We start from the raw sequence: 10,456 nt of genomic DNA, 5'->3' as shown, positions 1-10,456 counted from the left end.
CTTGGGCCTCTCCGGGGAGCCACCTCTCTGGTCAGCTTGGACTCTGCTGGGCTGCTGGATCACAGGGCGGTACCACAGGGTGTGTGGTCTCTGCTGAGCTTCCACCTCCTGTGCTGGACTTCTCCCTGTTCCGTGTGCTCTAGGCCGGTCTTGGGATGGAGCCGGGTGGCGGCGGCAAAGCCTACCTGCTGCTGAATCATGCAGCGGTGGCCCCCCCACAGGGTGTGTGGACTCTATGGAGCTTGTATCTCCCTTGCTGGACGTCTCCGTGCTCCGTACGCATTGGGCCGGGCTGCTGGATTGCGCGGCAGCAGTGTGGTCCCCGTGGAGTTCCTGCCTCCCCTGCCAGATGTCTCCCTGCTTCGAGGGCACAAGGCCAGGCTGGGAATGGAGCCAGGTGCCTGCGGTGAAGCCTACCTGCTGGATCACGCAGTGGTGGCCCCACGGGGTGTGTGGTTTCTTTTTTTTTTTTCTTATAGATGACCTGTAAGGGGATCTTAACCCTTGACTTGGTGTTGTCAGCACCACGCTCAGCCAGTGAGCAAACCAGCCATCCCTATATGGTATCCGAACCTGGGGCCTTGGTGTTATCAGCACCACACTCCCCCAAGTGAGCCATGGGCCGGCCCAGGGTGTGTGGTTTCTGCGGAGCCTCCGCCTCCCTTGCCAGATGTCTCCCCACTCTGTGCGAATGGAGCCGGGTGGCGGCGGTGAGGCCTATCTGCCGGATTGTGTGACGGCGGCCCCGCAGGGCATGTGGTCTCTGTGGAGCTTCTGCCTCCTCCACTGGACGTCTCCCTGTTCCATATGCACTTGATGTTATGTTTTTATAGTTTAAATCGTTTGATTTGTGGGAGAGAGTGACGCTAGGGACCATCTATTCCGCCATCTTGACTGGAAGCCCCTGCATTGAATCTCTATTTTTATTTTTTTAGGCTGGCTGGTATAGGGATCAATCCCTGAAGGTTGGTGTTATCAGCAGCACCATACTCTAACCATCTGAGCTAACTGGCCACCCCCCTGAACTGAATCTTTTTAAGATGAGTAGGAGGTTTTGGTGAAGTTCTATTCCTTAAACTGTGGGTTGGGTACCTCAGTGCTTTTATTATTTACGACATACGTATACATTAAACGTAGTCTTTTTTTTTTTTTTTTTTGGTGGCTGACAGGTACTGGGATCTGAACCCTTGACCTTTGTGTCACTAACTGTATTCTTATATGTGTAAAATATCTCACAATTAAAAGGTAAATAAATATAAGATCTAGTCAAAGATTTTTGGAGGACTGGCCTAGATATTTGAGGTGTCCTAAATTTTAACTCTTAAGAAATGCTGACAATAAAATTGGAATCATAGTCTTTTTTACAAGAAAAACGACTAAAAATTACAAGAAGTTGCATAAAATCACAAGAATAAAATGGAATTATAGAAGAATCTGTGGGTCACTGGTGGATACAGAAAAAATGATCAACACAGATTAAAGGAAACAAAAAACAAAATGGTATCTGAACCAATTTAAACAATTAGTGGTCAATTCAAGTTTCAGACTCATGCAAATGTTAAAAAATGTTATCATCAGAGAAACGAATTTCAAAGACTTTAATCTGGAAATGGAAAACAATTTATAATCCTGTTTCTGGTCAATGTAAAAATTACAACGTTAGGTTTAGGTTTAAGACTTTTTAGTGCTGGGTTGCATCTATAATTTGAGTTTTTAAATGTCAGCTGGCAGAAGAAGCTCGCCCCAGGGACTCAGGGACCTCTTGTGGATAACCTACAATTTATCTGTTCTAATTTGAACTGTCAAAGGGCTTGGTAAATTGTTTGAATAAAAAATCCATAAACTATTAAATTAAGCCAAAATGAAAAGAAGTCTGAGCTATGCCAGAGTGCTAAGGAAAGGAAGGAGGGGCGTGGCCTTTTCTGGGTAGAGGAGGGGTCGTTCTAAGCAGAAGAGAATGAAGAAAGCCTGAATATGCTAAGCATATTCCAGGAGCAGCAGGTAAGTGGGTGTGACTGGAGGGAAATGGAACCTCAGGTGATCCGACCGAGGGAGTCACTGCTCGAGCGTCCAGACCCCAGAAGTCTCCACCTTTCCCTTTTTTCCCCCCTCCCTTCTCAGTTGCCCTTTCCCGCTTTCTGCTGACTCCGCCCCACCGGCAGCCTCCTGGCCCCGCCTCCAGAGAGGCTGGAGGCGGAGCCTCGTGTGGTCATCTCTCTGCTCCTTCCGAAGGTGCGCGGAGCTGATGGCGCTGTTTAATTGACGTCACGGTCATTGACAGCGTGAGGCAGCGGCGGCTGCTGCCATGGTGGCTGGCGTCCGGGTGGGGGTCTGAGTGGATCTTCTGCTAGGCCAGAACGCCTTTAGGGGGCGTGACGGAAGGCGAGAGTTTGCAGCCAGGGCGGCAGGTTTGTCGTCTGGAGAGTCGTGAGGCTGAGGAGGGGGTTGAAGACCTAGAAGCCGGACTCCGTGACCTAGATCAGGGGGTGTGTTGGAGGGGAGGCTACGTCAAAGCTGGGTGAGGAACGGGGTAGTCAGGCCCAGGAGGCAGGCGGAAGCCTTAGGGTCCGGATTGGGGTGAGGGAGCTCAGGATCTGGGCAAAGAGCTATCTCCCGGTGTCAATCTAGTCTTGGGGTGGGTGGACCAGGCTCACGAACCTCTCTTCCCCTCCCCACGCCCGCCTGCTCCCGGTGGTTTATGCGGGCTGCAGGTGCAGCATGTCTAGATTGGGGGCCCTGGGCGGCGCCCGCGCCAAGCTGGGACTGTTGCTGGGCACTGCTGCCGGCCTTGGATTCCTGTGCGTCCTCTACAGCCAGCGGTGGAAACGGTCCCAGCGCCATGGCCGGAGCCAGAGCCTGCCCAACGCCTTGGAATACACGCAGACTTCAGAGCCCAGACGCCAGGGTAGGAGTCCATCCCAGAGACCGCGGTCAATGACTGATGAGCCTGGGGTCCAAGCTGCCTTTGGCAAAGCCTGTGAGACAGGGCAACGGCGGGGGTACCTGAGGGTTTCACTTTTTGGGGGAAAGCTTATTGAAAAGGAAAGCACTCTTCGTCTTGTGTATTCTGTCCGCTGTAATCCCAGGAAAATATGTTGCAAAGAGACTGTTTAGCTTTCACTTTTAGTTCTGGCCACTGCAGTGCTATGTGTATATCAGAGACACTTGCTTAGTGTTGGGTGAGGCGTGTAGAGGAAAGTCGAGGAAAAGTCCAAAAGCAGACAAAAGGAATAACTAATCTTGTACGGATTACAAGTCTTGAGGTTTAGTATTAAATTACGTATTAGAATTTGAAGGGAACTCGGAGACTATTTAAAACCCAAGTTTTTAATCCTTATGAGGAAATATAGATTCAACAAGATTGTGTAAGTTTCCCTGGGTTGTCACAGAGTAAGTGGCAAGATTGGGCCTGGTCACCTGGTCCAGTGGACTTTCCACAGCATGGGCTGGGAGCACACTTCATGCAATTGAAGCTGAATGTGGCTGGAAGCCAGCCACAGCTGAAATGGGTAGTGCTTTCAGTTTTGTGAAACTTTCATGTTAACTCGTTTGAGCAAAGTATCTAGGGCTGGTTCAAACCACTTTCTTCATCTTTGTGTAATAGAGGAGTGTTTAGTTCATCTCACCCCATGTCAGTTGGAAATGAGTGTTTTCTTTGGTTACCAATGTCAGATGGCTTCAAAAGTAAGTTTCGGGAGAGTCTTCAAAGAGTTATCACCTAAGACTTCTGAAAGAATAATGGTTACTCTGTTGATTTGTTGCCTAAATGATCTGTCCAATGCTGAGAGGTGTAATCAGGTCCCCCAATATTATCATAGAGCAGATGCTTCTTCTGTCACTCTGAAATGAGCTTTGTGGAGAGAGACATCCTCTTTTCTTTATCTCTGCTGGTGACTCTCCTTGTGTCAATGCACACCAGTGGCTGGCAGATCATCTGTGTGGTGGTTATGGTGTCTACCCATTTTTGCAGCAGCCATGGTTATTGTCGTGACTGTGGTGGGCCACTGACATGGAGGTGATGTTTTTGGCATGCTTCTTGGTGCTGGCGGTGTGCCTGGTTGTGGGGAGTGTCTGGTCAATGGATCCATACCCCGGGCGGGCCCCAAGGCACTGGCAGTGTTAGGGGTTGTGGGTGGGGATCTTGTCTCTGGCTCCAAGCTTCATGTCTCCTGGCGGGCTTCAAGGCACTGGTGGTGTGCCTGGGCTGGAACTAATTTTTGTCCTTTGCTTACTTCTAACATGGGGGAACTTCCTGTGGGAACCAGTACTTGAGCTGTGTTGTTGAGCTAAATTGCTGCTTTGCTGCTGTTTTCCTAGGGAAGGCTTTTTGTACAGCTCGGGGTTTAATGGTTGACCTTATAGGTACTTCCGGCTCTCCAGATACTCGGTGCACCTGGGTTGTGTAGAAACTCTGATCTGGGCCTGAGTTTTTTCATCAAACTGCACCCCATGCAATTCTGCGTTCTTGACCAGTCTCCTCTGAGTGGTCTTGCACTGATTGGGGGATGAGCCAGTTGTCCTTGCTGTGTTCCAGTGTTCTCCCAGTGGGCCTGTCTCCCTCACCGCCCATGCTCTAAACACTTCCCATGGAACAGGCCATGTGCGGGTCCCTTGTGTTGACTCATAGGCCTCTGAATGGCTCCCCTTTTTCAGCTGTTCTGGCTCCTCGCTCCTTGTGGGTCCACAGGAACCCTATTAGTGGTCTTGCTCTCCTGGGGGCCACCAAGGTCCTCTTCTCCCCTGCCGCCTCCAAGCAACTCCATCTGAAGGCCACAGCTGCGGCTTCTGCTGGCTCCTGCTCCTTGCGCTCAGTAGTTTCAGCCTTAAAGCAGCCACGGCCTGAAACACTCAGAGCAGTTTTTTTCTTTCTCTCATTGTGGTTTCTCCTGCCTTCACGAACTCTGTAGGTCTCTCCTCCTCTTCCCCTGAGCTCTAGCGGCCCCAGCTTGGCTGATGTTACATTTTTATAGTTGTAAATTGGTTGATCTGTGGGAGAGAGTGATGCCGCGGCCCATCTATTCTGCCATCTTGACCGGAACTCCTCCTAATGGGGTTTTGATGCGCTTTTTCATGTACCTTTTTTCTTAGTAGTTAACTTCCCCTTTTCTCCTTGCCCCTCTCTAATACTAAATGAACCTCTTGAGAGAAGCTCAGAGTTTTATTTACTATTCTTTGTGAAGTGACAGATAGAATTTGAGTGAGCTCAATTTTAGTTCTGCTGTGTGGTTGGTATTGACTGCTTGGTACTTGGTCCTAAATGGTCAGGTAAAGGTTTTTCTTTTGCATTAGTAGGGCATTGTCCTGCCTCCTAGGTACCACACTCTTTCAGGCATTTTATGTTATCTGCCATGGTGTGCAGCATTGCTGACAGGCCCTGGTGTGGAAGGTTCTTGGAGCAGAGGGCTGTTTTTAGAGATTGGGACCGTAATTTTTTTCTGGGTAGTTACTTGGGACTTGTGACCATAACTTAGCTGGGAATGTATGCTGTCTGAGCCTCAAGGCTCAAGGGTCTTCTCTGTAAATTGAACTTCAATGAGAAGCAAGTGTTCTTGAATTTTAGGTACAAGATCTTTTCCTTACTGTATCCCATGGTGTCACTGTCTCCTGTTCCCTTTCCTACAGTGATGCAGTTGCGGTCCATCCCAGGTGAGGCTGGAGATGCTGCAGTACTGCCCAGCCTTCCACAGGAAGGGCAGGAGAAGGTGCTGGACCGTCTGGACTTTGTGCTAACCACTCTTATGGCATTGCGGCGGGAGGTGGAGGAGCTGAGGAGCAGCCTGCAAGGGCTTGCTGGGGAGATTGTTGGGGAGGTCCGGTGAGTAATGCAGCCTTCTCTCCTGCTTTGTCCCCCACCCTTCAACTTTTCCCTGCTTCTACAGCTTTTCAGCTGAAGTATGTTCTCGCCTTTGCTGAAGAAGCCAGTTGTATAGCTTCTGACCTAATTTGAGGGTAATCTGTCCATTTGGTGCCTCGCCTTGCACAAGCTCCTTGCTACTTCTGGACTATGTTCTCGCCTTTGCTGAAGAAGCCAGTTGTATAGCTTCTGACCTAATTTGAGGGTAATCTATCCATTTGGTGCCTCGCCTTGCACAAGCTCCTTGCTACTTCTGGGCCCTCGTGGTCCGTTGCAGTAACTGAAACTTTGTTCTGTTTAAGCTAGTCTGTCCATGCAGGCTGGGCCCAGGCAGCTGCCCTTCCTTCTTGCTCTCCTGAGGGTAGAGACCCAGGATTTTCTTTGCTCTTGGCCCTTTAATGGGGGGCAGTAGTAAGAGGCTCCCCCATGGTTAGGAGAAAGATAGGCTGGATGGGGTAATGTATCCTCTGGAATGGGGTCTGCTTTCCAGATCCAACATGGAAGAGAACCAGAGAGTGGCTCGGCGGCGAAGGTTCCCATTTCTCCGGGAGAGGAGTGACTCCACTGGCTCCAGCTCTGTCTACTTCACGGCCTCCTCAGGAGCCACGTTCACAGATGCCGAGAGTGAAGGGGGGTGAGTTGTCTCTCCTGGAGGCAGTTATGGCTGCAGCCAGGTTGCATTTTGTAAAAGTATTATCAATGGAAAATTCAAACCAAACTGCTGTAAATAACTTTTGGAACATGGCAAGAGTATAAAAAAATAAAATACAGAGCAGTTGAAACAAAAAACTCCATTCAATTTATGTCATTCAGACATTGCGTGCATCTGTCATTTTCCACTGAGTCGGTTTTTTACATAGTTATTATATATTTTATTAGTTTGGGCATTTTTCTGTGTTATCACTGAGATTTTGTAAGCATGGTTCCATGACTTTGTTCCTTTCCTTGAGTGGCTGAAGCTGGGTATACAGATATCTCTAAGCACAAAGCGTGCTCCCTCTCCCTGGTACACAGCTTTGCCCAAGATCAGGATGTAGAACTCAAGGCTCTTAAAGATAATTTGAAGTTGTACAAACTTCTGGGGTCAGTGAGAGCCAGAGTGGTAAACCCCCAGGCTTGTGGGTGCTTCACTGCTTGGGGTGCTCACTAGGGATCCCAAGGCCACAAGGAGCAGGGCAGGGCTGCCTGCCACTTGTGATGGGGCAAGGGGAAGGGTGGTGTTAATTATAGCTCCAGCAGGCTCAGCCCCATGACAGATCCTGTAGCATGTGAAAGACGGTGGTGGTGCAAGACCCTGGTTTAGCTGGCTGCTATCTGGGGCAGTGGCCATGTGAATAATTCTTTTTCCCATGGCCAGTGCCATATAGGTCAAGGGGGAATTCTAGGAGGAGTTCACAAACTCTGAAATGGTTTTGAACATGTGGGCCTTGGGGAAGGAGAGCTTCTTTGAGGGATGAAGGGATAAGATTTGATAGGCTGCTGTATTCCACTGAAAGCTGTATTCCCTCTTTCTTCCAAATAAAATAACATTGAGCTCCCAGGAGATTGACTGAATATGGCAGAGGCAGAATCATTGTTCAGGTCCGTGATCTCATTCCTTGGGCATTGTACAAACACAGCTGAGTTCTCTCCCTGTCAAAACCCAGCAAGCCTTCCCAGGCATCCCAGCCAAAAGGGATTGCCTGTAACCTCATCTTCATCTTCACTCCTTCTTGGGCATTTGTCATCTCATTTAGGTTGGGTCTTATCTCCCCCACCAGGAGAGACTGTCAGGGTCAGGGCCCATGCCTGGACTTCTTTGAATGCTTCACACTCAGCCCCTCTAATGGGGTTTAGGAAGAGTTGGAAAAAACTTAATTGCCAGAAGGAGGGCGTGTGTGTGTAACTGAGACAAAAGGGCTATCCCTCTCTCTGGTGGATTTCTTCAAGGGCTGGGTTGGTAATCTGGGAAGTAGAAGGTGTGAGACAATGGTATAAATGTAGTAGCTCTGGCACGTGATATATCTCTTCTCAGGCCCCAGAAGCCTATGGGGCTGATGCCAGGCAGTGGGTGAGGCAGAGCTCCTTGCAGTGGGGCTGACTTGTAACTGAAGTCCTCATCATGCCAGCCTTGCAGGAGCCTCTCTGCCTCACAGGGCCCTAGTTCTCACTCTGTGGGTGGAAGCAAGGCCCTTCCTGATCTCTGCTTCTCCCTGGCTATGTGAACTCTTGCCTCTAGGACCCAGAGGGATGGCAGCATTGCAGGACTTTCTTCTGGCTTAGGTCCCAGGGGAGACTGTGCTGATGCTTGTGCTCTAGCAGGTATAACAGCAGTAGTTCCTCCCTGAGAGTACTGGGCAGCTGACCGGTATGGGGATCTGAACCCGTGACTTTGTTATAAGGCTGTGCTCTAACCAACTGAGCTAACCAGCCAGGCTGAGACTCTTGTTTTCGCCCTCGATTGGCCGAGGTAGCCCTTGACTCAGCAGGGAACAGGGTCTCCCTCTCTTTCTAACAAAGGGAGATGATGAGACTTAAGCTCTTCACTCCAGATAAATCATTTCCCCATTTTGCCTTTGGGCTGGCTGGGCAGAGTAGATGCTGGTTTGATTTTCTCATTTGGGGCAGGTTATTGTCTAAGCCTTAGAGTTAGGTTGGGAGTTTCTCTAGGTTGCCCATGTGGTCTTGCTCATTACTACCCAGGTCAGTTGTGAATTCTGATGCCATGTTTCTTTGTCCCTTTGTTTTTTCTACTTTTTATTTTTTGGCAGCTGGCCTGTAGGGGGATCTGCACCTGTGATCTTGGTGTTATAAGGCTGTGTTTTAACCAACTGAGCTAACCGGCCAGTCCCCTTCTCCCTTTAATTTCTAAAGTTTTTACTGTAAGGGCCGGCCCATGGCTCACTTGGGAGAGTGCGGTGCTGATAACACCAAGGCCACGGGTTCGGATCCCTATATAGGAATGGCCGGTTAGCTCACTTGGGAGAGCGTGGTACTGACAACACCAAGCCAAGGGTTAAGATCCCCTTACTGGCCATCTTTAAAAAAGAAAAAAAAAAAGTTTTTACTGTAAATTCCTAGAGGGGAAAGATACTTGGATAACCTCTTAAAAAGCAATGTGAGGTTAGGAAGATTTTACATATATTAAAAGTTCTTGTAGTAGATGTTCCTGGGGCTCCTTTTTAAGATGAGACCAGAAGCTCCTCTCTAAAGAAGCAATCAGCATGCACTGGGCACCAGATCTTGTATGTACTCAGCAGTGGGACTGCTGGATCGTATGGCAGTTCTGTAGTTGTTTGAGGAAACTGTACCATTTTCCATAATGGCTGCACTAATTTAAGTCCTACCAGCAGCATAGGAGGGTTCCCTTCTCCTCATCCTTGCCACCATTTGTTATTGTCTTTTTTATAATAGCCATTCTAACTGGGGTAAGATGATATCTCAGTGTAGTTTTGATTTGCATTTCCCTGATGCTGAGTAATGTTGAGCATTTCTTCATGTGTCTGTTGGCCATTTATATATCTTCCTTTGAGAAATGCCTTTTGGGTACCAGGTCTTGTTGCTTACTTGGTACTTTCCAGTGCTTGCCCCCTTGTTGTCTCTGGTTTTCTGAATGAGAAAGACAGCACTTCTGCCTACCACATTCAGTGCCTGACTTCAGGCTGTCATATATTGACTTTATTTGTGTCTCCTTCATTTCTCCTTTAGTTGTTTTGCTCCAGCCATAGGAGCCTACCTTATCTTTCATTCCAGATGGAGGAAAGTTTATCCCTGAATGACCCTAAGACCTCCCTTGTGCTTCAGGACTTTCTGGCTCTGACACACTCTGCATTTTCTTCACTCAGTCTGGAGAGCTCTCTGGTGTCTGCTTCTGGCCCCTGGAAATCCTATCTTTTCCCCTGCTCAGTGTTTGTCTGATTTAGTTGGCAGTTAGAGAAAAACACCCTAATCTGCTGCTGGTGGAGGTCAAAATCCAAGAGAAACTTGGCTCCCTCTTTAGAGAGTGCATCAGGGTTTGGACTCCCTAGGAACTACCTGGCCATGGTAGCTCAAGAGACACCTTCCCAGGGGGTTGTTTGCATGTTCTTCCTCTCCTGCTTCTAGCCACAAAGCTGCTCCTACCCCACCCCCGTCCTTTCAAGGTTCCCAAGGGATACTCCTGTTGTAATTTAGGTTTGGTTGTTGCCTTGGGTCAGACGTACAAGTTTGAGAGAGAAAATATGGATATGTGTGGCTGCCCATGGCCTCCAAGGCTCTGGTACCCACCCATGTTGGTTCTGGCAGGTGCCTTTGGCTGATAAAGTGAAAACAATTGACAAATCCTTAGCGTGGTAATCATTCTACTTCAGGAGATCAGCCCCCCCTATATTTTAAGGTTTTTTTTTTTTTTTTTTTTGTCTTTTGTCTTTTGTCTTTTTCCGTGTCCGGCAACGGATCGCAACCCTCAGTGTTGCCCCCGTACCGGACCGGGGACCGGCAACGGGATTGCAACCCTCGGTGTCGCTCCCGCGCCTCGCTCAGCCAGTGAGCGGGAACCGGTCTGTATGTGGGATCCGAACCCTCGGGCGGGTGCGCCGCTGCGCTTCCCAAGCGGCGCACTTATTTTGTGCGCCCCCGGGGCGG

General features: G+C 49.1%; 1 protein-coding gene across 3 annotated transcripts in view; it reads left to right on the top strand.

Moving 5' to 3' along the window:
• The first annotated feature begins 1,908 nt into the window (after positions 1–1,908).
• The window catches only part of RMDN3 (regulator of microtubule dynamics 3), an 18,028-nt gene continuing 9,480 nt past the window's right edge, over positions 1,909–10,456 (top strand). The window contains exons 1-4 of one of the 3 annotated variants that reach the window (XM_008570239.1): positions 2,273–2,408; positions 2,712–2,905; positions 5,623–5,815; positions 6,345–6,488. In XM_008570239.1, coding sequence (XP_008568461.1) covers positions 2,719–2,905; positions 5,623–5,815; positions 6,345–6,488 — 524 coding nt within the window. In that variant the 5' untranslated portion in view covers positions 2,273–2,408; positions 2,712–2,718. Of the gene's footprint in view, positions 2,906–5,622; positions 5,816–6,344; positions 6,489–10,456 lie in introns of all 3 variants that reach the window. The other 2 variants (XM_008570238.1, XM_008570240.1) reach the window with 2 other exon arrangements.

Source organism: Galeopterus variegatus, unplaced genomic scaffold (assembly GCF_000696425.1).
Source record: "Galeopterus variegatus unplaced genomic scaffold, G_variegatus-3.0.2 Scaffold583, whole genome shotgun sequence".
NCBI lineage: Eukaryota > Metazoa > Chordata > Mammalia > Dermoptera > Cynocephalidae > Galeopterus > Galeopterus variegatus.
This window is presented reverse-complemented; position numbering and strand designations above follow the sequence as displayed.